Source organism: Rhineura floridana, chromosome 11 (genome assembly GCF_030035675.1).
Source record: "Rhineura floridana isolate rRhiFlo1 chromosome 11, rRhiFlo1.hap2, whole genome shotgun sequence".
In the NCBI taxonomy this organism is placed as follows: Eukaryota; Metazoa; Chordata; class Lepidosauria; order Squamata; family Rhineuridae; genus Rhineura; species Rhineura floridana.
This window is the reverse complement of record NC_084490.1, coordinates 4,923,918-4,951,909: the sequence shown is the minus strand read 5'-3', so window position 1 is coordinate 4,951,909 and position 27,992 is coordinate 4,923,918. Positions and strand designations below refer to the sequence as shown.

The window sequence follows — 27,992 nt, the reverse complement described above, 5'->3', positions numbered from 1 at the left end:
CTAGGGAGGGAGCGGAGGAAAGGGAGCGTGGCGGGAGGAAAGGGGGCGTGGCGCAGCTCAGCTGGGGAGGAGGGGCGCTGCTCTTTGCTGCTGCCTGCTTGGGCTTGTCCGGAGGGAGACAGCGCGGAAGGGAAGCGGAGACCCGAGGTGCGATGGTTTTTATTGCCCTGTTCTTTTTTTATGACCTTTTCCTTCTTTCTTAGTTTGTGTTGTTTGTTGCTTCCTTACCGAGGGCTGAGTCAGGGCAGAGTCTGAGTTCAATGGAGCTTTACTCCCAGGTGAGTGAGTCCGTGGGATCGTAGTCCCTCACCATGACTTAAATTACAGGCTGTGCCACTTTGTTGCAGTAAAAACCCACCAGAGAGAGAGAGAGAGAGTCTCTGTAGCGTCGTAAAGGAATTTTTAACCATTATTTATTTATTTATTTATTTATCCATCATGTCGTAATCAATGTGCCAGGATTGGATCTGGACTTTCAAGTAGGCCCGTTGCAGTCAATGGGACTTAACTTCAGTCAGGGCCAACTTTGAAGTTCCGTTGATTCCGATGGGTCTTCTTTTAACCGTGACTAGATCTGGGTCCAGTCCTTTCAGGGCAATCCCATCCGACTACAACTCCCATGAGCCCCAGCCAACATGGCCACTGGATTGGGCTGATGGGAGTTGTAGTTCAAAAAAGTAACTTTTCCAAGCTCTGCGAGTCAGTGGAGTTTACTCACTAGTAAGTGTGTTTAGGATTGCAGCATCAGTCTTTAAGGCAGTTGCCTCTTTTTTCTTAAAAAAAAAAAAAGCAAAACATTTGTAACAAATTTAACAAAGAAAGAAAAACAGGAGAGAAAAAAGGGACCCCCTCTCCCATCAGCTCACATTAAGAATGTGGTAACTATCAATATATCCATTTTAATTTAAAAATATAAGTCAATATCCCGCCACCCAAATGTCCAGATAGGCATCCACCCAAAACTGACATTTTATAAGAAGTGTGATCAAATGTAGCAAGGGCAGTGAGGTCTTCAGACCCTTGCATAAGAGAGGGAGGGTGTTACAAGAGTCTTTTTTGTTTTAGTCATCACAGTGTTTATTTCTTTTCATCCCCCCCCCATCTCTCTTCTTTTTTTTTTATTCAGGCAGATGGTTTTTCTCCTGTTTTGTTATGCTTTGTTCCTTGTTCTGGCATCCTTCCCCTAGTGTGGCACCTTTCTTAACTCCCTCTTATCTGCCCGACTACAGAAAGCAAAAAATAAGACAAAGTGTTAGCAGCTAACAGGGCTGCAGTGGAAGAATAATATTAAATAATAATTGGTGCGCGTGCCCATGCTTGGGAGGGAGGGCAGTTATTACCTAACCCAAACGTCCTGGCGCTATCCACATTACCAGCTCAGACTTCTGCATATTTACAGATGGATCCTGTGCAGGTCTACTCAGAAGCAAGCCCCATTGATTTTAAATAGGAATAAATGTGTATATCAGCCATCTCCAATCTGGTGCCCTCCAGATGTTTTAAAATCCCAACACCCATCAATCCCAGCAAGCACAGCTAAAGTATAAATAATACTGAGGAAGGCTGGTGTACAGGGTTGTAGATTACTGTGGCGTTGTGGTTAGAGTGCTGGACTACAACCTGGGAGACCAGGGTTCGAATCCCCATACAGCCATGAAGCTCACTGGGTAACCTTGGGCCAGTCACTGCCTCTCAGCCTCAGAGGGCGGCAATGGTAAACCCCCTCTGAATACCGCTTACCATGAAAACCGTATTCATAGGGTCGCCATAAGTCAACTTGAAGGCAGTCCATTTCCATCTCCCAACTTTTTCAGCTTCAATGTGCTGAGGTATCCCTATGTCTGCATAGGATCTGCTGCTGTTAGTATCCATGGTATTACTAATTTGATAGTGTTAAAACACAATATTGTTATGCTTCTTTACAAATATACAGGTTGAGCGTAGATGGAGGCAGACAACTTAAACACTCCTGACAGGCAGGCAAAGCCCTCTGCCCCCCTATCAGTTCTCCAGGGATGCAGCCAGTGCCCTAAGATGCTTACGGAGCCTCAAACATGTCTGTCTGTCTTTCTCGTAGCTGCGCTTTCCCGTTTTCAGGCAACTAGATCACATTATCCTTAGATGGGGTGTGACTTGGGGGCAAAAGAGATCTCTCCACCTTTCAGATGTTTCCAAGCCTTTTAGAAGGCCAACTACTGAGAACAATTGCCCAGTTTCCCTAAGGACAGGAAGGGGCAACTGGCAACTTCACCAGAACTATTCAGGTAGTCTCCAGGGGTACTCCTGGCTCCATTCACCTTCTCTTGTCCCATCGTCCCATCTTACAATGTTTCATTATGAATGTTTATGGTTTAACTGTTTTTTTATTATTATTATTATTACTAATAACAATGATGATTGACAAACTTTCTTTTTAAAAAAAATCCCACAATTGTGCACAATAACTTTACAGTTGCAAATAATAATTCACAGTTTAGGTGAATTTGTGTGTGTGTGTTTAACTGAGAATTTATAACGCGATTTCTGGTGCACATTGGAACATAAGATGCTGCTTTTATACTCAGTCAGACCATTGAGTTTCTCTAGCTCGGTACTGGTTGTGCTGACTAGCAGCTTAGATCCCAGAGTTTCAGGCAGGGGACATTCCCAGCGCTACCTGGAGATGCCGGGGATTGAACCCAGGGCTGTGGAGTCAGTACGCCAAACCTTTGACTCCGACTCCTCTATTTTTCTACTGTCTGACTCTGACTCCACCCAAAATTGCTTCCAACTCCACAGCCCTGGAAAAGGCTGTAAATGTCTTTTTAAATTGGAAGCTCTCATAGGAGCATTTTTATCGCTGCCTGAATATGCGCTGATCTTGGCATCACAGCATTTGTCTTCATCTGGGTCCTGTGTCATACACTGACACACAAAATGTTTTCCATCTTGAGTTATGGTGAAATGCTCAAATACAGCTGACTTCATGGGAAGCTTCTTTGACATTTTGAATTTATATTTTAAAAAATTTGTCAATCAAAATTTATTTTGAAGCCAGAGTCAGAGTCGGTACATTTCTACCGACTCCGACTCCAACCAAAATTGCTTCCGACTCCACGACTCCGACTCCGACTTCACAGCCCTGATTGAACCTGGGACCTTCTGCATGCAAAGCATGTGCTCTACCCTCGAGCTGCGTCTCTTCCCTGTGGCAACTCTTCCCTGCTTAGCCCAATGGGGTCAGTGTGGGTGCAGTCTGGACAGAGCTTTAATTGAGCCTTTATAAAGTGTGTTCCTGATGGGAGGCTTGGGTTCGAAGCCTTTTCCTTGGTGAACCCCCCATCCTGTGCAGTATATTGCTGCCCATTTGCTACCCAGCCAAGTTCAAGGTTCTAGTCTTGGTGTACAAAGCCCTATGCAGCTTGGGATCAGGATACCTGAAAGACCATTTTATCCCTTATATACCCAGTCGATCACTGCGCTCTGCAGGTGAGGGCCTCCTGCAGATACCATCTTATCAGGAGGTCCGTTCTGCACAACATAGGAAGCGGACCTTTAGTGCAGTGGCACCGACCCTCTGGAATTCCCTCCCCTTAAATATTAGACAGGCGCCATCTCTGTTATCTTTTCAGCGCCTGCTGAAGACCTTTCAACAAGCCTTTTAAGTTGAGACCTATCCCAGTATGCATCTGTGTTGGAATTGCTTTTTAATATGTTCTTAAACTTTCTTTTTTAAAATGTTTTTAATCTTAGACGATGATTTGAAAGCTTTTTTTAAGAAACGTTTTTCAAGATGTTTTGTTTTAATGTGTTTTAAAGTTTATTTTTATGATGTTTTAAAGTGTTGTTAGCGCTTTTGTTTGCTGCCCTGGGCTCCTGCTGGGAGGAAGGGCAGGATATTAATTAATTAATTAATTAATTAATTAAATAAATAAATATTGTCCAGCAGGGACTATAAACTCCCATCATCCCTGGCCATCGGCCGTGCTGGCTGGGGCTGATGGGAGGTGGACTCCTGCCACATCTGGAAGGCTGCAGGTGCTTCCGCAGTCCTCTCTATACTGGAGCCAGCCAGCCCTTTGTACCTTCACATCTGCCCTTTGCACTCTCTGTGGCCGTTTAGTAGCATATGGATCTTTTTTTTCACGGCCCAGAAAACTCAGCTTTTTCCTGACTGTTCCCTTTGTCAACACCTTTTCCTGTTGTGCCTTCCAGATTACCTCACTTGCATACTGACCCTCTCCAACTCCCTTCTTAACAATGGCCGTTCTGGTCCTTTACCCCTATTCGCTCTCCACCTCTTATTATTTAATTGATTTTAAATCCTGGTTTTCACCATATAGGTCTCAAAGTGTCTTACAATGATAAAAATAAGCACTATATGGAATGTAAAACCTAAGAAATTTCAAATTTTTACACACACACACCCCGAAAATTTCAAACACCCGAGAAGCATTCATAATGCAAAGGCCTCCTGAAATAAAACAGTTTTAACCAGTCGTCTGAAGCTCAGCATGAACGGTGTCTGCCTGACTTCTAGTGGGAGGGAGTTCTACAGAGTTGTGCCCACAACACTGAAGGCATGAGTTATGCTTCTGGTCCATGGGGGATCATTAATAGTGCTCCCTCAAAGGATCTCGGTGATAGACTTGGGTTGTATAGAGTATGACAGACCTTAAGCTATCCTGGACCTAAGTGATTCTGGGCTTTGAACATCTAGTACAAGAACCTTGAGCCTGGCCCTGTGGCAGACGGGAAGCCAGTGCAGGTCTTTTAACAGTGGGGCCTTGTGTTGGTGGTAGTCTGTTCCCATCACCAGTCTAACTGCAGTATTCTGCGCTTTCTCTTCCCCCCTGCCACAATTCTCCCCACATCCCATAGCTCAGTGGAACAGTAACTGTTTTGCATGCAGAAGGTGCCAGTTTCCGTCCCCAGCATCCCCGGGTAGGGCTGGAAGAAGCTCCTATCTGAAGCCCTGGAGAGCTGCTGCCAGTCAGAGTAGACAATACTTGAGACCACGAGTCTGACTCAGTATACAGCAGCATCCCGTGTCCCAGTGTTCCCATCCTCCTAATTTATTATTATTATTAATATTATTAATAATATTGATATTAATAATAATATTAACATTGATATTAATATTGATATTAATATTAACGTTTATTTATACCCCGCCTTTCGGCCAAAGGCCCTCAAGGCAGCTTACAAAGAAAAATAAACACAGGTATAAAAATATAATAAAAATACAATAAAAGCAATACAATTTACAAAAATTAAATTAGATAACGAATAAAATTAAATAACAAATAACATGATCATTATCGGCATTGCCAAGAAAGAGGAGGTGGGGTTAGCAGGGGCGGCAGCTCCCGAGAGGCAGAAGGGCGACAGGCATTTGTTACAGCGAAGCTGTTTGCTGTTTGCGTCTTCATCTCCATGTCCTCCGGTTCGCTCAGCTGCTATTAAGCATGCTGAGTTGAAAAGCACTTGATCGTCTGTTAGCAATTGCTGTTCTCTGCTTGTAAAGGAGGAGAAGAATTTACTTAGCCCCTCCTTGTCTCCTGCTATTTCTCCATCCTTAATTTGATTCTTATTGATTTATTTTGTGGGATCCGTGAAACAAGGCTCCCAGAGTGGCTTACAAAGATTTAAAAAAATTAAGATACTGGCAACGAAGACATTTCAGCCTAACAGATACAAAATCCTTAATGGATCCAGCAACATTTCTTAATTTCGACACTTAAAATCATGTCCTGTACCCGTTGAAGCAAAAGCTCCTGACTGGAATAGGAGGAATGCCAGATCCAAACTGGCAGATTTTTACTCTTATGGGGGTGTACTACCCCAGAAGGCACACACAGAGGGATGCCTCTATGTCAGAATCTCCCCGTATGTGGAACGCTCGCCCATCAGGAAGATGCCTTCTCAATGATGTACTGTTTTTTCAAACCCAAGGATATTCCGATGTGGGGAAGCTTTTGCAGAAATGACACCTCCCTCAGTACCTTGGGCGATTCAGTCCCTCAAGAGGCCTGTGCTACATCCAAAGCTGCATATTTCAAACAGCTCTTCCCTCTGCTCCACTCAGAAGTCGCTACTTCAAGAGGCACCAGAATGAGGTTACAGGCTGTGTTTTTAGACCAACACGCAAATCAACATATAGTCTGATGCTGTACAGTTACACACGGACTGTGCCACAGACCCTTCTTGAACATATGGAGAGACAGTGTGGTTAGAGTGTCAAACTAGGGCCTAGAAGACCAGGGTTCAAATCCTCACTTGGCCTGATCTTGGGCCAGTCACTGTCTCTCAGCCTAACCTACCACACAGGGTTGTTGTGAGGATGAAATCGGGAGGAAGAGAGCTATGTTTGTACACCACTTTGAGCTCCTTGGAGGAAAAGGTGGTATGTAAATGTAGTAATAAATAAATAAATATGAATGACGTCTAAGGCACACCTTGAAGTTTCAAGCCATGATATATGTACAAACATACGCCCCCTTTTCCTGAAGAGGGTTACGTGTCTGATTAACAGTACTAGGAAATATTTTTTTAAGTAAGCAAACTTCCTTGTGCTTGACACTCAGTGGAAGTTTGTACATGTCTTTCAGCATAACTTATACATTTGCTTTATTCTCAGGCCAGGCAGAGCTCTGTTGTTCTCCTCCCAGTGCTCAACTACATCCCTGAATCTACATTTAGTAAGAGTCTGCTTTAGATGTGCACCTCTTATTGAACTACTGTGGCCCATTTAGATGCTGTTTTTGGCTTGTAAAGCGCCGGTGTAAAAAATGATGAAGTACGAGGTCCTCTTGCTTAACTGGTGCAATTGTTGCATAGCGTGTGAATGCTGAAGCTAAATGCCCGATGTCCAGCGCACCCTTATGACTGTAGCCAAATAGAATAAAGACGAACCACAGCGAGTCATGTAGAAAAGATCCTTTACTGTTTCTTTAGGCAAAGTACTCAATAATTCAACTCTCTTTCTTCTACTAACACCCCCCACACCTTGCGGTTTCTTTTCCAAGGCTTTATACACATTATTCACTCTGTGCCAGCTGCAGCTTCTTCTGTGAGCTGTCATTGAGCTGCTGCACATGTTAACCCTTTACTGTCTTTCTGGAAAAGCTAGAAAATACCAAACTTTCCAGAAGCCTACAGCAATTAACCAGCTAACACTTTAATTCCCGATTCTAAACTGTTCCTTCCGTTGTCCTCCGCTGATTGGTGTGATTGACCATGAGCTTATATTTGGAGGGCTGTCTAAGACATTTTTTTCTCCCTAGGAAACCACTGCAAAAAGTTCTGAGGATAATAGTGGAAATTCTGTTTCCCCAAATTTTGGGGGAAATTGAGATTATGAATTACGACTGTTCTTTCTACAAATGAATAGTACCTTTCCATTGTGAGACAGGAAGCCATGAAGGCATCTCTTTGCCTTCTGTTACGCTCTTTGCTGAAGTTTTCCAGTCCATCTCTTGATCTAAGCCAAGGGTGGTCTTCCAGATTTTGTTGGACTCCAACTGACATCAGCCAGCATGGCCAGTGGTCTGGGATTATGGGAGTTCTAGTCCAACAACATCTGGAGGGCCCTGATCCAAATTAATTGACAAATCTGAGAGGCAGATGATTGGGAAAAAATATCTCTAGGTAGGTAAGAAACACATTCATAATAACCTTTGTCCCAATGATGTCTTATGTGTTTGTGAGTAGCTGCTGCTTCTAACTGTATTTTATTTTATTTATTTATTATTTGAGTTATATCCTGTCCTTCCTCCCAGCAGGAACCCATTTTAGGCCAGTATTTTTAGGCCAAATGACACCTTACACTAAATCAGGAAGGGGGAATTTCAGGCTTGGGAGCCAAATGCGGCCCCACAAGCCTCTTTACCTGGCCCTCAAGACATTCCCACCAGGCCACAGCCCTCATTGGCCCGGCTTCACACCCTGAATGTTTTTGTTTGGCTGGGATATGCCCTCGAACTCTGATAATGCTACTTACTTGCCTGGATGGAAGACAGAGAGAGGTGTGTATGTGTGTATGTGTCATGGCCCCGTCAGAGGACTCCTCAGATGAGGACGACTCGGGAGTAACAGCAGCAGACCCAGGAGCAGCAGGAGACACGGAGGAGCCTCCTGAGAATCCAGCTCCTTCTCCCCCTCAGCTGCAGAGCACCCCAGGGACAGCAGAGGCCCTGCAGCCAGACACAGACAGTGAACAGGATACTCCCCCCTCACCTGCAGAACGTAGACAGCAGAAGGTCAGGCAGAAGAGAGGCAGGCCTGTCTCCTTAAGGCCCAAACGCTGAGGGCTCACACCTGCTGTCCATCCTGCTCTTTATAAGGCACACCTTGGCTGCAGCTTGTTGCTGACTGCAACGTCAGGCGTGGCTTTGTGTAGACCTAGTTTCCCTGCAGCATCTCTTTGACTGACCTCCTTGGCAATTGATCCCGGACCTCCACTGACCTCGCTTCTGGACTTCTGACTCGGCAAGTACGCTTCGGATAGGCCTGGCAGATTTACAACCCAACTGCTGGCTGAGGACTTTCCTTCCCTGCCAAAGACCCAGGAATTTCCAGCCCCCCCTGACACTGCTGATGCAGTGTAGAGCTGACAGTATTCAACACACGCCAGCCTCCTTTACAAAGGTGAAATTTACATGCGTTGCTCCGCCCACCAAGGGCATGTGGCCCCCAGGAGGATGCTCAGAAGGGGGGCATGGCCAGGGTGTGAAGGCAAATGGCTGCATGAAGCGAGAGCTCCGTGGATGACACCAGAAGCGTTTCACCCCTCACTTGGCTGGTTCGGCCTGGAAGAAATTAAACAGGCTTTGTACCTGCCGGGGAATGTCTGGTCCGTCCTCGAAAGCAAAACCGGGGTGAGATTTCTTCGTTTTTCAAGCTGCCAGAGAAAGAGCAGCATTCTAAAGGGCAGCCTGCTGAGAAACCACAGATGAACATGGTGACTACCCCCATAGTTTTCACTTCTACTGTTGGTATGGGAGAGACCTCCAGAGAGCAAGAGGAAGGAGAACTCAGTTTTAAGGAAGGTTTTGGGATGCAATTAATTTCCATGGAAACAATGTGGGCAGAAACCTTCAGGGAATGGATGGCTCAGATGGAGGAAAAGGTTACCACAATTACGACACAGATTGAGGAGATTGCAGGGACGGCGACAGCAGCAATGGAAACGGGGATTAGAGAGGATGGACAGCTGAAATGCCTACTAAAGGAGAATCGAGATATAAAAGAAAAGCTGGAAGAACTTCAAGAGCAGGCTCGTCGATCAAACCTGCGTTTACGTGTTTTTAAAGAGACGTGAAGCGGAAGATATACTAAGCTTTCTGGTGAAAATGGAAATGGACTGCCTTCAAGTCGATCCCGACTTATGGCGACCCTATGAATAGAGTTTTCATGGTAAGCTGTATTCAGAGGGGGTTTCCCATTGCCTCCCTCTGAGGCTAGTGCTCCCCAGCTGGCTAGGGCCTGCTCAGCTTGCCACAGCTGCACAAGCCAGCCCCTTCCTTGTCCGCAACTGCCAGCTGGGGGGCAACTGGGCTCCTTGGGACTCTGCAGCTTGCCCACGGCTGCACAGGTGGCAGGGCACGTAACCCCTGAGCCACTCCCTGTGGGGTGATCTTTAACTGGCCCTTGACACCCAGGAGACATGAGCGGGGACTCACAGACTCTGGACTCCCAGCCAGACTCTTCTCCCCACTGTGCTATGTAAACTGGTTTAAAACTCTTATTGCAGATTTAGAACTCAGTGGGGAAGAAATAGAGCATTCACATTGAGTGGTTGGCCCAAGACCTAGGGAAGGGGAACTACCTAGAGATATCGTAATGAATTTTGCTTGGAACCGAAAGAAAGAGATTTGGAAACGCTTAAGAGACTTATAGTCAGTATCCTATGAAAATCAACTGATAATGGTTTTACAAGATTTAACACTGTTAGGTCCAAACCGAACACGCAAGTCGCCCTGTCAACCCCAACTCGCTTGTTACACCCGGGAAGAGTGCGGAGTTGAGTGCAAATGAACCCACTATCAGAGATCAAGTAACACGAGACAAAAACCTTTGCAAAGGGGACCCAATACTTACAAGCCGAAGCAGGCCAGCATGGGAACCTCGTTTATTGGTGTCCAAGAGTTTATATAGGCTTACCCCGAAGTTTACAATATCGGGTTCACGTCATAAAGTGCAAAAGAAGCAATATGGGGCATATGTAAGGAGGTAAAGGGGTACAGGGGGAAGGACAAAGTAGAAACATTAAGACTATCTCCCAGACTCTATGTCTGCATACTTCGCATGTCCTTGAGATAAGCACTATGCAGAAACAGACAAAGGCAACTATCAAGGGGAGGCCTAGCTGCAACCGGGCACCCCCTAAACTGGAGACAGACATGATATTACTCTGCTTACATATCAAAAGGAGTATTACAAGTCAAGGATATGAGGGGCATTGGAATAGCGTTTGACATTTCTATGCAAGGAGCGTTTGTAACAATAAGCAAGGCCATAAGCATAAATGTGATACAGAAATGCATAGTAGGGAAGTTTCCAGCTTAAACCGGCTTTTATTATGCGAGCCACTGGAATGTAGGTAAGGGTCAGGTCACCAGGAAATAAACCGACATTTTATGTCAAAAGTCAAATAAAGGCCACTTTGGTTCTATTTCCCGTGAAGCCCAAGCTAGTTTAGGTAGGACAAGTGAATTATAGTTTTACAAGCACTGGGGGTTTCAATTTATCCCTAACAACACCAGAGACCCTACATAAGAGATGTGAATTTGAACCATTTACAAATAAGCTCCGGGACACGGGAATTTGATGCCAATGGGGTTTTCCATTTAAACTGATTGTAATGTGAGGCATAACTATGTTCACTGCAGCAAACATGAAGGAGGCAAGACAGCTTCTGGAGCTGTTAGAAGTAGACCCTCCCTCTTTTGTTGTTATTATGTGCCTTTAAGTCGATTACAACTTATGGCGATCCTATGAATCAGCAACTTCCAGTAGTATCTGTTATAAACCACCCTGTTCAGATCTTGTAAGTTCAGGTCTGTGGCTTCCTTTATGGAATCAATCCATCTCTTGTTTGGCCTTCCTCTTTTTCTACTCCCTTCTGTTTTTCCCAGCATTATTGTCTTTTCTAGTGAATCATGTCTTCTCATTATGTGTCCAAAGTATGATAACTTTCATCATTTTAGATTCTAGTGATATTTCTAGCGTTTTGGATTTAGAACAAATCAAGAGAGGTGAGGGAGATGAGGAACAAGAGACAGGAAAGACTTCAGACACAGGCTGGGAAATGGTTCCAAAAGGCCAGTGCTGGAGGAAGAAACGGCAGGGGAGCAACAGGAAGCCTGAACCTTAAGCTATGTGAAGCCAATCCCTCTGCTCTGCAACAACCTGGACTAGATGATGATCCTTTAAAAATGAATTTTGGTTTTTGGGCAGTAAGTATTTAGATTGGATGTAGACTCTGTTTTGGATGAATTTGTAATGTGATTAAAGGGAATGAGTTTAGTAGCAGGCAGAAAGTAAAGGGAACAAAATGAAGGGAAAAGGGTGGGAGGTAATGAGGAAGTGTTCACAAAATGGGTGTCAAGGGGCATTTATAGTTAAGAGACAGAAATTCAATTGAGTACCCCTCTGAATCACTGTCTGTATATACATAAACTGTTTAACCTGAGATGTAATCCTGGAGATAAACAATCTGGGAGTGAGAATAGATGGTCAATATTCTCACAGATTTCTTTAGGGAGAATGATAAAACCAAGCAAAAATGAAATTAATGTAATTGTAAAATTAAAGTTTGAAGATGCAATTATTAACAAACAGTACTATAGGAACAGGAGGGAATGGAATAAGGATGTAAGGGAAAGTAACAATAACGATGGTAGAACTTAAGTAGATCTTAACTTTGAACATGAAGGGCATGGGTGATCCAATCAAAGCGGGAGAACAACGGATTATGTTTATGAAATGAAACCTAATAATATTTTTAGAAGAGGCACATAGAGCTCTACGCTGCTTAGACAATGGTGGTTTGGTCCACAATTTGTGGCAAAGGGCTCTTCAAAATCAAGGGGTACTGAAATAGTTATTGAGGCTAATCTTAATTTTCAAGTTTCAAAAGAATTAAAGGATAAAAATGGGTGATACGTTTTTGTTTTGGGGGTATTAAACAATATAAGACAGTTAGCAATTGGGTCGATATATGACCCTAATTCTGATCAAATACATTTTTTCCAAATAGTAGTTGGAAAATTTAAATAGAGTTCACCCAGGGATAAATTATATTAGGGGGAGACCTTAACTGGAATATTAGGGGATATTCATGTAAAGACATAGAGTTGTTTAGAGAAAGTAGGCGAGAGATGTTAAAAACACAACTGCAAATGCTCCAGCGTGTACAGGAATGGGGGCTGTATGATGTACGGAGCACACTCCACCCCATAGACAAGAGCCCCACGTTTGCTTTGCACGCCATAAAACAAATTAACACATAGATTTTGTCCTGGTCTCCTCCCTGCTTTTGCAATAGGTCACATATTCAGATATAGGTCAGATCAAAATTACAGGTCACGCTCCGGTGGTGGCGGGACTGGAACTTAATCGCTCCAGCTCCACCACTGCTATATGGGCTTTCCCTTCTGAATTGTTAATAAATCAAATATCTAAGGGGGAAATCCAGGAAGCGATACAAAATTATTATTTTAGGGGAAATGATGTTGATGGCGCTCCTAGTGGACTGCTTTGGGAGGCCCAAAAGGCAGTGGTGAAGGAATAAGCGTAAAGGAGAGCAGTAGACTGAAAAAGAACAGGAAGGAGGATATTTTAAGATTGGAAAAAGAAATAGAATCTGTATCATATGACTATAAAAGGACAGGTTCAAATAGGACCTATGAGCACTTAGAACTTAAGAGATGGGAATTAGACACTCTAGACATTAACAGGGTGATGGTAAGCTTACAATATCTAAAACAGAGGTATTGTGAATATGGAGGAAGGAGTTCTAAGCTATTGGTGTGCTGATGTTAAAAAAAAAAAAGAGGGACAGAGCCCAAGTCTGATGTTTAATGGGGGAAGAAGGGGAAAAGTTATATTCCTCAGAAAATATAAGTGGGGATTTTTAATTTTTTTTATAAAAAATTATATAGCTCATCTAACCCTTCCCCGGAAAATATTTCAGCTTATTTAGATACAATAACCCTCCCATTGTTAGAGGAAACAGATAAAACATTTTTGGAGGAGAGAGTAACGACTGAAGAGGTAGAAGTGAAACGATTAAAGACAGGAAAGGCCCCCAGCCCAGATGGCTTCAATTCAGTATATTATAAGAAATGTAAGGATCTACTTCTCCCTGTAGGCAAATGTTATAGCCGCTTTTAGGCATGGAGGCCTGTACTATCTCCTCCAGAGCCTTGGCATCCTTTAGCACTTAGCATCTTTCTAGCAGCTTGAAAGATAGGTCAAATAATGGTAAATGTAAGTAGTGAGCCCATAGCCCACCTGGTAAGGGGCTAACAAGCTTACACTCCAAGGAGCAGTCTGATGCTCTGCCAGGAAACTAGCTCTAGCATGCCAGGATGCTCCGCTTGTCAGCAGTACCAATTAGCGCAACGACTTACTATGCTGAGAAAGTTATGGTGTAATGCTCTGTAGCAATTGGTCACTTACATAATAGCACCACTGTGCCTGTAAAGAAGTATACTATATAAATCACTCTTGCTGCCCAGTTGGGGGTTCAGACTGTTCAACGATCTGTGCAGGACCTGGCAGTCTGATCCGCATATTGGGTACGCCTGTGCGCTGTAAGTTACTTTGTTTATTTTATTTTATTTATGAAATTTGTGAGTCGCCTATCTGGCTGGTAAACCAGCCACTCTGGGTGACGTACAAGATAAAACATTGTAGTGAACATTAAAAATTTAAAAACATAACAATAAAAGCCTAACCCATCCCAAAAGCCTGCCTGAAGAGCCAGGTCTTTAAGGCCCGGCGGAAGCTCAACATAGAAGTGGCATGGCGGAGATCATTTGGGAGAGAATTCCATAATGTGGGGGCCACTATTGAGAAGGCCCTCTCTCTGGTCCTCACTCTGGTCCTCTCCTTGTAAGCAAACCTGGATCTGGCTTATCTTTTCCTTGGCATCCCTAAAACGTGGAAGCCCACGGCCGCCCATATTTAACTAGGTTATTTAATGAAATAATAGAGGGTGCTCCTCAAACAAAATGTGGTTAGAATAAAAAAATGTGACAATTACTTTTGTTTTTGACAATGTTGTAAGTTGCTTGGAGACTTTTTGGTGACAAGCAACTAATAAATCCAACTATTACGACGAGGACGACAACTACTAGTAATGATGATGACAAAAACAGACACATTAAAAGTGATTTGAATGTGACTTGTACTTGGGCTGTTTGTCCCTCCCCCAATGCCTCTCCCCAGCGGATCCCTTTTCCCTCCCTCTGAACTCTCTCTTTGTTTTCCAGTCAAGGATGGCGACATCCCGTCGGGGGGTGCGTAATACCCGGAAGCTGCGTCAGTGGGCTGTGGAGCAGGTGGAGAGTGGGAAGTTCCCGGGGGTGGTCTGGCATGACCCCCCTCACAAGACCATGTTCCGCATCCCGTGGAAGCACGCTGGGAAGCAGGAATTCCGACACGAAGAGGATGCTGGTTTTTTCAAGGTACCATACTAGCATATTCCCTGACACAGCATTGGGGACCACAGAAATGGGGGGCAGGCTTCTGGGGAGGGTAGTGACTTGCAAAGGAACTGGCAATGTGTATTAATTAAAAGCCAATGATCTCTTTAGTTGTTCCAATTAGTGTGTGGCATTCGGTCTCTTCTGCATACATGGACTTGTTATATTGTAACCAAGAGTACCAACTGTATAATTTTAAAAAATATTATTATTAGTTATTATTATTTAATATATATATTGCTTAATGCCAAAATGGGCATTCCAAGTGGTTTACAAGTATAAAAGTGAATGACCAAAACATCACAATGTAAACATCCATAATCAAAATAAATAAAATAAACACAATAAAACAAATCCTGTTGGTTGTTTAATTAATTACTTAACAAGGTTTTTATATACCGTTTAATCATCAAAACCTCTAGGCAGTTTCCATAAAATAGATGTTAAAATTGCTGATATAATCAGATGTTAAAAATAAGATAGCCCAAAAGTTTTCAGAATAAAATCAGTAGTTTTAAATTATGCTTTATAAAATAAAATGACATATTGAAATACATGTGAAATTGACATGTCTGGGTTAGGCTTGCTTAAACAACAGTGCCTAATATCAGTGGGCAAGGAATCCCAGAGTGTAGGCACTTCTGCACTGAAGGATCAGTTCCTTGAAAGTACAGAACGTGATGTGGCAGGTTTGCAGATCAATGCTGTCAAGTGGGCCATCCTGCAAGTAAACTGACCCCAACCTGTTAAGGGTTTTATATACTGATAGTAACACCCTGAATTTGGCCGGTAGCAAATTGGCAACCAGTGTAGATCCCTGAACAGAGGGGTTGTATACTGACAGGGTCTCACTCCTGTCAGCAATCGTGCTGTAAGCATTCTGCACTACCTGCAGTTCCCAGACCAGGGGAAAGGGATGCCCAAGCACAAGGGAATTAAAATATAAATATCTATAATTAAAATCTGCAATAAAACAACCTGTGAATTGTCTGGTTATTTTGAGCAAACTTGGAGAGCTGGTGCTTCTGCTTGGCTTGGCATGGACCGGGCCAGTCACTGATAGTGGCGTATTTGTTTTCCTCATGAAAATTCTTCTGCACTTTGGTGCAGGTGTCTCCTGACACACATATTCATATGCAGTTTTCATTAATGCACACATTTTTGCAAGCATTTTCTCCCAATATGATGCAATGCTGTATGTTATGTTTACTAATACATTCATTTCAATGCACATTTCCCCCTAATATATGCATTTTTGTAAACGCTCTTTGGTTGGAGACCTACAGTGCATAATTTGGATAAGTGCGAATTTTGAAGGATGGCTGTGTTTCAATTCTCATATTGTTTCGGAAAGTGCCAATTTGATAGCTTTGGCTTTAAATGCAAATTGAATCAGATTTCTCCCCCATCTCTAGTTAGGACCAACCACACTGTTGCAAAATAGTGTCCAAGCTTCTGAGTTCTACAGAACTCTTCATCAGGCTAGAAGCTACACAGAGAAGAGATGTGGGGGTGGGGGGAGGGAAATAAGGACAGAAAGCAAAGCAAAACTGAAATTGGGCTGGATGTACAGTAGAAGCTTTGAGGTCTTGGAACTTGAATCAACCCCATGCCATGTGGAAAATACATGGAGGGGAAGGGTAATGTTTAGGGCAAGGGCTGTAGCTCAGTGGTAGAGCACCTCTGGTGCAGTGATGTCTCCTGCTTCCAATCATGCAGTACTAAGCAAGGAAAAGCCTGGAACCTGGTCAATGTAATCGACAACTACCAAGGACCAGAGGTCTCTGAAGGTCAATGGAAAGCCTGTTTATTCAGCCTGATATCTTCATTATCAGCCAGACTCTGAGTCTATTGGTAGCTCCTTTTGGCTGTTCCATTTGGAGGGAACTACTTGGAATCTGGACAGTATAACCAACTGCTAGGGGACTGGATGTTTATGCCAAATGTACCTTTCATCTCTGTAATACTTGTAATTTTTGTATGCACATGTACTGTAAGCTGCTTTGGGAGCCCATCTAGGCTGAAAAGCGGGATATAAATATAATAACTAAATAACTAAAACTTGCATGCAGAAGGTCCCAGGTTCACTCCCAGGAATCTCCTGGCAGGAATGGGAGAAATCCCTGCCTAAAACACTGGGCGAGCTGCTGCCAGTCAGTGTAGACAATACTGAGCTAGATGGACCAATGATCTGTCTCAGTAGAAGGCAGCTTGCCAGGTTCCTAGCTGCATAAGGCTAGTATGTCCAGTCTGATGACAGAGAGCATGGACAGAGTCACTGAAGTTTGGGATCCGACTAAATTAATACCTCAGTTCTGCAATGGATTGGCTTTCCTGCCACCAGCTGTGCGGGTGGCCACTAGCCTGTATGTGTCAGCCTTCCTCAATCTGGTGCCCTCCAGCTGTTTTGGATTACGGCTGCCATCAGCCCTAGCCTCCAGATGAAACTCCTCCTGTAAAGACTGTCCTGGCATTGGGAATGGGATGAATAGAACGAGATAACTGGGCACGAGTTTATTTTTAAAATCGCAGCTCAAGGGGCTGGAGCTCATGAACCCGGGTGTGGGGTCTGGCTAGGGATCCATGGCTTGAACGTAGTTCTCACAGGGGCAGTAAGCCTGTGGCTGGTCCAGTGGTGGCTGGTGCCCATCGGGTCTGGTAGAGTGGAAGGCAGGGAGGCTGACAGGAGGTGGAGTCAGTAATAGACAGATCCGACTAATTCTGGTGTTCTCCTCCTCCTCCTCCTCTGCTGATTTCTACACTGAGACTGAGGAGGAGGAGGCTGACAGCCAGTGTCACACACATACACCCCAGGACCAGGTGGGGCAGGCTGAGGGCAGACTGTGCTTGGTGGGGCAGTGCCCCATTTTCCCCTAATGGACCAGCCTCCACTGGTCTGTAGAATTCTGGCATGCCAGTTGAGGTACGCTTCACCAGGTTGGGGAAAAATCCCTGCAGGTAGAAAAGCGGCATCTCAGGGATAAGGGTAGGTTATGGAGGAGGTGCACTCTCAATCTGAAGCGGGTCGGGTGAGAGGCAGAGTTACCACTTTGGTCACAATGAGGCTTGATCGGCTCTGATATCTCTTTCTCAGGCTTGGGCAATCTTTAAAGGAAAGTACCAGCCAGGGGAGCGCCTCGACCCTGCCTCTTGGAAGACACGCATCCGCTGCGCTTTGTCCAAGAGCCCTGAGTTTGAGGAGGTGCGCGAACACTCCCAGCTGGGCACTGCAGAGCCCTACAAGGTCTACCGCCTGGTGCCCCTGCCTGAGCAGTGTCTTGGTAAGGAAATCAACCTCGGTTTCTGCCCCTTGAAATTCCGGTGACCTGTTCAGAAAGGCCCTGGCAGTTAAGGCTATCATTGTGGCTACTAGCCACAACAGCTGTGTTCTCCCTGCGCTATCAGAGGCAGTTGCTGGGAACTGCATGTGGGGAGAGCACTCAGGTCCTGTTTGCAGGCTTCCCAGAAGAGGCATCTGGTTGGCCACTGTGAGAACAGGATGCTGGGCTAGGTGGGCCACTGGCCTGAGCCAGCTGCAGGCCTCTTCTGATATTCCTTTGAGTGGCCCAAAGCCTTGTGGGTTAGCTTCATGGCTGAGGGAGGATTTGCACTCACATCTCCCCAGCCAGAGCACAGCCCTTTACTAACGCTGACTACAGAACTGAGGCGCCCCACTGCCAAGCTGTTTGACAACAGCAGCTCTGTATTCTGGGCATTGCTGCTTGTTTCTGATGCCTTAGAAATGGTTTTATACTAGTGTAACTGTCATGGCTTCCCCCAAAGTATCCTGGGAACTGTCGTTTGGTGAAGGAAGCGAAGGATTCTCTCTTTGTAGAGATTGCGAGCCTAACGAGAATATAAGAAAGGCCCTGCTGGATCAGGCCAAAGGCCCATCTAGTCCGACATCCTGTTCTCACAGGAAATGAGGTCATTCACCATCCAAAGAGAGCTCTCTCCCCACCCCCATTAGACCATTAATTCCACAGTCCCAAATTACCATGCTGCGCCACTGTCTGAACCCAATAAGTAGATGGTTTACAGAGAAACTGAATATGAAGCTGACTTATTCTGAAACAGGCTGTTGGCTCATTTAATCCTTAAGAACTTTTATCAGAAGAGCCCTGCTAGCTGGATAAGGGGACGCATCTAGTCCAGCATCCTGTTCTCACAGTGGCCAATGAGATGCCCATGATGAGAAGCCCAAATGACTGCAACCTCACTCTCTCCACTTGTGATTCCCAGCAGTTGTATTCAGAGGCATATTGGCATTCAAAGCCAGTGTGGCATAGCGGCTAGAGTGTTGGACTAGCACCTGGGAGACCAAGGTTCAAATCCCTATTCAGACATGAAGCCTACTGGGGGATCTTGGGCCAGTCACTATCAGCCTAACCCTACCTCACAGGGTTGTTGTGAGGTTAAAACAGAGAGAGGGAGAACCATGTATATGCCTTTGAGCTTCTTGGATGGAAAGTGGGATATAAATGTAATAATGAAATAAAAATAAACACTGACTCCAACAGTGGAAGGAGAACATAGCCTTTGTGGCTGGTACCCATTTGATAACCTTATCCTTTGTGAAGGTGTCTAATCTTTTAAAGCCATCTTCCTCCCTCGCCATGTCACCCTGGGCATTCCAAATAAGTTATGTAGGACCGCAAAACCAGTACTAGTATGCCTACTAGTATTTACCCAACAGAATCTGACTTTGCTTGGTAAGGCATTTTGGGTTTCTGCTTGAGGACTTCCCATTGGGGCATCTCGCTGGCCACTGTGAGAACAGGAGGCTGGACTAGAATTATAGAATAGTAGAGTTGGAAGGGGCCTATAAGGCCATCAAGTCCAACCCCGTTCTCAGTGCAGGAATCAACTGCTTTGGATTCTATTTTTTCTACAGTGTTAGACAGAGGATTAGCCTCATCCTGCATCCAGGCTCTTCTTATGTTCTTATGGTGCAAAGTAATCAATGCGGCTCTGATTGTGCCTGATGCCCCATCCTGTCCATCTTGTCTGCTTCCAAGGGAGCCAATCTAAAGCGAGGAAGGCAAAGGCGCCGAGGTCAGAAACTTCCAACAGGTCTTCTGGAAAGGGGAATGGCAATCCTGATGGTAGCGTCCCTCAGCCGACTGCCGCCCTTTGCAACCTGAAGATGGTGAGTGCCAGAGATGTGGAAGGATTAGACGCAAAAGGAACATGGGAGAGGAATTGTTGGCCTTGGTTTGCCCTCTTTTGCCTGGCTGAAATGTGTCCTTGAAGTCTGATCATGCCTTTTACTTGCAAAGATGTAGCTCAATGGTGGAGCATCCACCTTGTATGCAGAAGTTCCCAGGTTCAATCCCCGATGGGATCTCCAGGTAGGGCTGGGAAAGACCCCAACCCACCCTGTCCGAAATCCAGAAGAGCGCTGCCAGTCAGTGTCAACAATTCTGAGCTGGAAGGACTGGTGGCCTAAGAGCGATTCCTATGTTTGTGGGCATTTAAAATAGGTGGGTGCAGTTGTGTGGTACTTTCTAGAAGTACATGCAGGGCGTGGGGCTATGACAAGACTGTGAAGGTCCCAGGTTCCATTCCCAAGAGCATCTCCAGTAGGCCTGAGAATGTCCCCTGCCTGAAATCTTGGGAGAGTTGCTGGGTGTATGTGAGGGAAGGATTTTAGTGACGGTCAAAATGAAAGGTGGTCCATGGCGAGAATGTTTATTCTTTCCTTCCTGAGAAGATGGTGAGGATCTGAGTTCTTAATGACCCATCTACCTGCCTCTGGGCAGAGGTGTACCATGATGCCAGCTATTTCAACACTTTTGAAATAGCCCTTGATCTACTCCCTAGCTGCACCACGAATAATGGATGTTTGTGAGGAATTCATTTCCAGCCGGATGGGATGCTTGCCAGCAGGACCAGATAAGAGATTTCAAGGCCAGTGTTAGGGCCTCTCTTTGAAGCTTGCCAGTTGTTATTGCCTTGCTGTTCCCTTACATTTTACAGCCAAGGTGTCTGTGTCCATGTCATGTAGCATTCAGTGGAGACAAGAGGGTCTGAGCAAGGGAGGGGAGAGGCAAAGGGGAGTATGTCCCAGTGTGCTTCATGGCTTACGCCAGCCCCAGTCCACAGAGATGAACCAAGGTCCTGGTGCCATGGGCCGTCCTCACAGGAAGGCTGCATTCGGCCCCCAGGCCTGAGATTCCTGCACCCCTGCTTTAAGCAGCTTGATTGCAATACTGTTTATTTATGTACATAACAAAATATATATACCGCTTGCTTGTAAGGAAACCTCTCAGCTGTTTACCAGAGACATTGAAATTATCCATAAAAAGTTAAAAACAAGTAATTAAAAAGGCAATTAAAACAGCAGTAGAGTAAAAAGAAATTAAAACACATCAACATCTATGTGTCTGGGTACGCTTGCCTAAACAAAAAAGTTTTAAGCAGGCTCCGAAAAGAATACTGCGAAGGCGCCTGCCTGATGTCAGTAGGCAGGGAGTGTGAGAGTGTAGGTGCTGCCACACTAAAAGAACAATTTCTTACAAGTGTGGATTATGCGACACCTGTAAAAATGCCAGTTCCACAAATTGAGGCGGCTAAGTAGGCACATATGGGGTGAGGCAGTCCCCTGAGTGAACTGGTCCCAAGCTGTGAAGGGCTTTGTACACCAAGAGCAATACCTTGAACCCGGCCCGGTAACACATTTGAAACCAGCGCAGATCTCTGAGCTTCCAGCTGTTATATGCTGACAGAGTCCCACTCTCGTCAGCAACTGTGCTGCAACATTCTGCACTAACTGCATGTCTAGAAGGGAGCTTGTGTATTTATGAAAAGGGCTAGGACAACAGCGTACTCCAGGGCAGTGAAATATGAGCAGAGGCCTCATGTGAACACGCCCTAATCTCTCTCCTTTCCCCTCTAGGAATCGAGTTCTGGGTCAGAAGCCTTGCCCAGCCATGCTCCAAGCGCCTTTGCCTCTTTGGACGTCCAGAATGGGGAGACGAGCCCTCAGCCCAGTGAGACAGGTGGGGCAGTCTGCACTTCCCTCTGAGTTGTGGCTCTGCTCACTTGAGCAAAGGGAACATGGTGTTTTTGGAGAAGCTATTCAGGAACAGAGCTTCCCACTCCTGCACCATTCACCCACACAGGGGTGCCTTCCCCTTGTTTTACCCCCTGAAGGTGTCTGGGCATATTAAAGTTGGCACAGCAAGAGATCTCTTTGGCCCTATTTTCTGCAGAGGAAATATTCCTCCTCTCTGTCATAAGCTGAAGTACCACAGGGAAGGAGACTGGTCCTGCTCTGAAGTAATGCTACCTTCAAGATCTTTTGGTAGCAGGAATCTAGAGTTTGCTCAAGCCTGAAAATAGACTCCGGGGTTAATTCTTTTCTGAAATTAAGCCTAAGATGTATCACTGAACACTAACATCAGGATCATACAGACTATGATATTCCCAATCTCTATGTATGGATGCAAAAGTTGGACAGAGAAAAAAGCGGAGAAGAGAAAAATCAACTCATTTGAAATGTGGTGTTGGAGGAGAGCTTTGCGCATTATTTGTGAAAAAGACAAATAATTGGGTGTTAGAACGAATTAAACCAGAACTGTCACTAGAAGCTAAAATGATGAAACTGAGGTTATCATACTTTGGACACATCATGAGAAGACATGATTCACTAGAAAAGACAATAATGCTGGGAAAAACAGAAGGGAGTAGAAAAAGAGGAAGGCCAAACAAGAGATGGATTGATGGAAGCCACAGACCTGAAGTTACAAGATCTGAACAGGGTTGTTCACGACAGATGCTCTTGGAGGTCGCTGATTCATAGGGTGCCAATGGGGGGCTGTTGGCCACTACCCGTTCCCATGTGGAGGGTATCTTGACATGGAAAAGAGCCTTGGTGTGTAAGGCTTTAGGAGCGGTTAGCTTAGCTATGTGGAAGGGCTGGTTTCTCCAGGTTTTTTCTTTCATCTCTTTTCTCTATCTCTCTTGCTAGCGTTGGCTGACAATGAGATTCTTCTCCACTGGATGCCAGCAGTCGCCCAGACAGTGCCCGTGGCAGAGATGGGAACAGGTGAGATCATGACACCAGGTATCTCCCCAGTGCCTTTGAAAAGGTCTGTAGGAGGCTCAGGGGAAACGTGTGCCAATGTTGTAATGTTACATTGTATGAAATACCGGGCTGTTCTGGATTTGTATGCTTGTTTTTAATTAGTTTTGATTATTTAATTAGTTTTGACAATTCAGCCAGATAAGCGACTAATAAGTCGAATAAATAAATAAATATTTGTTTTCACTGAGGTACCTTTTTAGAAACTGTTGATTTTATTTTATAATAGTCTGCTGGAGCTGCCCTCTGTTAAGAGGCAATAGGCAGGCTACAAATTTAAATGATACATAATATTTTCCTTTAGTAGAGGAGGCTATCAAAGAACAGGTTAGCTCCTCCTACTTGCTTTGGAGGTAGGGCTATGCAAATGACTTTGTTGGTGGCTCCTTTCAGTGGGAGGAGCCCCACCCACTTCTAGCCTTGCCTACTTGGAAGCATCTGGGCCTTTCAACTGGATGAACTTTCTGTGTATGTCTGGAGGGTTGTTTTGCTGTGCTAGCAGCTAGATTCATTGGTGGCTGTTGTTGCTGTTGTTATTTCTGACATTTATATCCCACCTTTTGCTCCAAGGAGCTGAAGGTGACATTACTCTCACAACAACTCTGCAAAGTAAGCTAGCCGAGAGATAGCGAGTGGCCCAAGGTCACCCTGTGGACGTCATGATGGAGGGGGGATTTAAACCTTGGTCTCCCAGGTCCTAGTCCAGGGGTAGCTAACTTGGTTCCCTCCAAATGATATTGTTGGACTCCAACTCCCATCAGCCTCAGCCAGCATGGCTAATGTTCAGGGGTGATGGGAATTGTAGTACAACAACCTCTGGAGGGCACCTCAGAGTGCAGGACACGGAATAATGGGCTCCAGTTGCAGGAAGCCAGATTTCAACTGGAGATCAGGAAAAACTTCCTAACTGTTAGAGCCATACGACAATGGAACCAATTACCTAGAGAGGTCGTGGGCTCTCTGACACTGGAGGCATTCGAGGAAGCTGGACAGCCATCTGTCGGGAATGCTTTGATTTGGATTCCTGCATTGAGTGGGGGGTTGGACTGGATGGCCTTACAGGCTCCTTCCAACTCTACTATTCTATGATTCTATGTTGGCTGTCCCGGTCCTAGTCCAACACTCTTGCTGCTGTACTGGCCGATGTCCAGCTTGCAGGCTTCCCTGTGGGGCACCTGGTTGGCCACTGTGAGAACAGAATGCTGGACTAGATCGGCCCCCTTTGGCCTGATCCTGCTGCAGGACTGTTCTGATGTTCTTGTGTCTTGTCATCCGAGAGCCTGTGCTGGCTGGGGTTGATGGGAGTTGTGGTCCAAAATGCCTGGAGGGCACCAGGTTGGGGAAGGCTGCTCTATCTGTCCCTGAGGAGGGACGTTTCAGTGTGGCGTGACTGCCACTATAATAATCCTTATTATCCTTATCCATGCAAGCGCTTTTGGGGTCTTCAGGTAGCCAGTGGCTGATCCTCTCTGTCTCTTCCTTTCTCCCTCACCCCTATCCCCCAAACCTTTGTAGAGAACTTTGTTCTGCTGTCTGTCTCCTACAGCGGTGAGGTGGTCCTGAGACACTTGCTCCCAGAGGGCGAGTTTCTGATCACGTCTCTCGCTGCCTCTCCGAGGACTCCCGCTAGCAGCATGCGCCGCGTGGTGCTGCCGCCCCCGTCCAGAATCAAGGACCCTCAGAAGCAAGGGGACACTCTTCGGCTGCTGAAGGATCTGGAGCGAGGCGTGATGGCGGCCAGTAACCTGAAAGGGATATTCATCCAGTGCCGAGGCAAAGCCAGCATCTCCTGGCATGGACCACAGGGCCTCCAGCCCCATGGGAAGCTGGAGAGTAATGCCTACCTTCAGCTGTTCAGCACCAAGGACTTTAAGTCAGGTGAGGCTGAGCCCGTGCTGTTAAGCAGCGGTGGGGAACCTGTGGCCCTCCAGATGTTGCCGGATTCCAGTTCCCTGCATCCCTGGCTGCCATTGGACCATCCCCGCTAGGACTGATGAGAGTTGGAGTCCAGCAACATCTGGAGGGCCACAGCTTCGCCAGCCCTGAATTTAAGGAGGCTTTCCCCAAACAAACAACCGGTCTTGCAACAAAGACACAGAACCCGTCTCACCCTCCACCGTAGATAAACATGCCCGCAGTGGGTGGGGCCAGAGCCACCCCTCATTTTCCCCCCCGTTCTGTCTCATACCCTCCTCCATTCTCTCTCACACAGACATACACCCAATTAATCCACAGTCCATTTATTCTCTCCTTTTCACACACACTCTCATACCCTGTTCACCCATCTACCCATCTCATTGAGGAATGTGAAGTGTGAGTAGCGGGGGAGGGAGGGGGATTTGGTGACGATTATAAAAGAGTGTGTGGGGTGACGATGATCTTATTCTATCCACCCCACACCCTCTTCCTTCCTTCCTTCCTTCCTTCCTTCCTTCCTTCCTTCCTTCCTCACACATGCACACCTCACCTCCATCTGGTTCACGCATGTGCCAGTCCATTGATATTCACACATGCACACACCCATCTACCCACATGCACATTTTTTCATTCCTTCTGTGTAAATGCTTCCCTCCTTTCTCTTCTCCCCATCCCCCAAATGCAACAATTACTCGGGGGTGGGGGGAATAAGAGTTCTCATGGGTGTCAATAGGAGCTCCCCCCTCCCTGCAAGTCTACTTGCTGTACAAAGTTTGGGATGGTTTTCCTTGGGATTGCAGTGAGCAGGGAAGCTGGCATCCTGACAGACACACACACAAACTCCCATTGGCATCAGTGGAAGCTTCTTTATCTAAGCCTAATTGCTGGTGGGGGGCAAGGAGGAGAGGCCGAGGGCTGGACGCAAAGGCACTGTGGGCCAGACTTGGTCGGTGGTACCCCATCCCTGATGTTAACATTGCTGTTGTTCCCATTAAATAGGCATGGCATGCTTACTCACTAAGGCCAGGGCCGGATTATCCATTAGGCTTAGTAGGCTGAAGCCTAGGGGCCCAGAGCTCTTGGGGGCCCGTGATCTGTGGAAGCAGGACAGGAGCCGCAGATTGCGGGACAAGAGCTTCTGAACCGCCCGCCATCCCGCCACTTCACTTACCTTTTTCTCCACTGTTTTTTGCGGTTTGCCATCAATCAAGATGGCTGCCGAGGTTTCCCTAAGGGGCTGAAGCCTCTGCCGCCATCAGCCCCTTAGGGAAACCTCAGCCGCCATCTTGATTGATGGCAAACCTGTGCGCACAGTGCGTGCAGCTGCAAAAAAGGCGGAAAGGTAGGTGAAGCAGGGGGGATGGGATGGGAAGGGACGGCGGGCGGCTCAGAATCAGCCTAGGGGCCCTCCTCAGCTTAATCCAGCCCTGACTAAGGCCCCATCTGCACTATACATTTAAAGCAGAATCATACCACTTTAAACAGTCACGGCTTCCCCCAAAGAATCCTGGGAACTGTAGTTTGTGAAGGGTGCTGAGAGTTGTTAGGAGACCCTCTCTATTCCCCTCACAGAGCTACAATTCCAAGAGTTCCCTGGAGGACAAGGGATTGATTCTTCAACCACTCTGGGAATTGGAGCTCTGTGAGGGGAGCAGGGCTCTCCTAATAAGTTATTAGTAATAACTCTCAGCACCTTTAACCAAACTGCAGCGTATCAGGATTCGTGAGGGGACGTGAAAGCCATGACTGTCTAAAGTGGTACAAGAGTGTTTTCAATGTAAGGTGCAGATGTGGCTTCAGACACGCTCATGCTTATTTGAGACAGTCTAATCAACTGAATTAGGAGTCCTAGTACTGACTGTTCTCCCTGTCTCACTCCATCCTTCTGCGTTTTCTGCTGGTGAGAGAAAGGATTTCTTCACGCGCCACATAGTTAAACGTGAGGCCCTGATGGCCAGCAACTTGGACGGCTTGAAATGAGGATTAGACAAATTCACGGAGGAGAAGGCTATCAGTGGCTGCTAGCTATGATGTCTGTGCTCTGCCTCCATAGTTGGGGGCAAGATTCTTCTGAATACCAGTTGTTGGAAACCGCAGGGAGAGTGCTCTTTGCACTCATATCCTGCTTGCAGGCTTCCCATGGGCAACTAGTTGGCCACTATGAGAACAGGATGCTGGACTAGGTGGGCCCCATTAGGTCTGATCCAGTAGGCTCTGCTTATGTTTTTATGTTCTTATTCCAGCCTTGGAGGAATACCGTCTGGGCCTCAGGCCTCTGCCTGAGCACCAAGTTACTCTCTGCGTAGGAGAGGAATTGGCAGAGAATGACCATGTGGACAGCAAGCTCATCATCATCCAGGTGAGGTTTATTAAACTTTGGGAAGGCAGGCATGCGTGGTGGTTAGGAAGGCTGGATGATGCGGTGCAGTCTGGGAGTTGCCAGTAGTGGAGATTCAGGAATACATGCTGAGAAGCCCAGAAAGGAATGCACTATAGCTGGGCGCAATAGGAATGCATTATGGTTCCAGGGCAGAGGCAATTATTATTGGTGGTGTTTGGGGAGTCACAGCATGATGGGTAGGCAAAATAGAAATGCGTTATGGTTCTGGGGCACAGACATTGTCGGGGATGGGTGGGGAATCACAGCAGACATGCATAGGTGGATGTCGGAGGAGATTAGTATTGTGGGTAATCAAGGTCCACGACAAACATGCACTGCAAAGGGATGTTGCGGCGTGGCAGAAACGGTGATGGATTTTCCTGAGAGTGACAAGAGCCTCCGTTAGTCAAAAGTGCATTGTTAGGAGTCTCTGCTGGAGAGAGGTGGTAAGATCTCTTGTGTCTTTGCTTTTATTTCCCCTCCTGTTCTCCACCAACAGATGGAACAAATCTTTGCTCTGGATGCTGTCTCTCCTCCTGGAACCCTTCATACGGCACAGACAGCTTCTGCCCAGATCCTCTTAGTCACTTCAGGCGTCTCAGCCTGAGCAATGAGAAGCTTTTAATCCCTGCCTGCTCCTGGGGAGTCCGAACACTGAGAAGACAAAGCACCTTGCCTTGCACATTGGCTTTGGGGCAGCACTTTGTGGGGCTTGTAACCCGTTTGGGTGAGCAGGCCCATCTGGAACCTTGAACTGTTTCTCGGGGTGGCATTTCCTCTCTTCTTTGTGGTTTAGGGCAGGACCTCCTACTTTGCTCATTCCTGCACATCAACCAACTTCTACCTGTAAATTTGTGCTCGTTATATAGAAACATATTAAACACTAGAGCATAAACCAAGAGTCAGTGCCCAGTAA

At 46.0% G+C, this 27,992-nt stretch overlaps 1 protein-coding gene across 4 annotated transcripts; it reads left to right on the top strand.

Annotated features, from left to right (window-relative positions):
* The first annotated feature begins 55 nt into the window (after nucleotides 1-55).
* On the top strand, nucleotides 56-27,992 carry IRF9 (interferon regulatory factor 9). Of its 4 annotated transcripts, none has more exons than XM_061589228.1 (10): nucleotides 56-147; nucleotides 11,190-11,438; nucleotides 14,481-14,675; nucleotides 17,788-17,974; nucleotides 19,712-19,842; nucleotides 21,592-21,694; nucleotides 22,666-22,743; nucleotides 24,295-24,657; nucleotides 26,940-27,055; nucleotides 27,576-27,992. In XM_061589228.1, exons 2-10 carry the CDS (start codon nucleotides 11,247-11,249, stop codon nucleotides 27,681-27,683), a joined length of 1,473 nt encoding a protein of 490 aa, XP_061445212.1. In that variant the 5' UTR covers nucleotides 56-147; nucleotides 11,190-11,246; the 3' UTR covers nucleotides 27,684-27,992. The 4 variants fall into 4 exon arrangements, with proteins under 4 accessions (XP_061445212.1, XP_061445215.1, XP_061445214.1 ...); XM_061589230.1 differs by having other exon boundaries at nucleotides 58-147; nucleotides 11,223-11,438; XM_061589229.1 differs by lacking the exon at nucleotides 56-147 and adding an exon at nucleotides 171-278.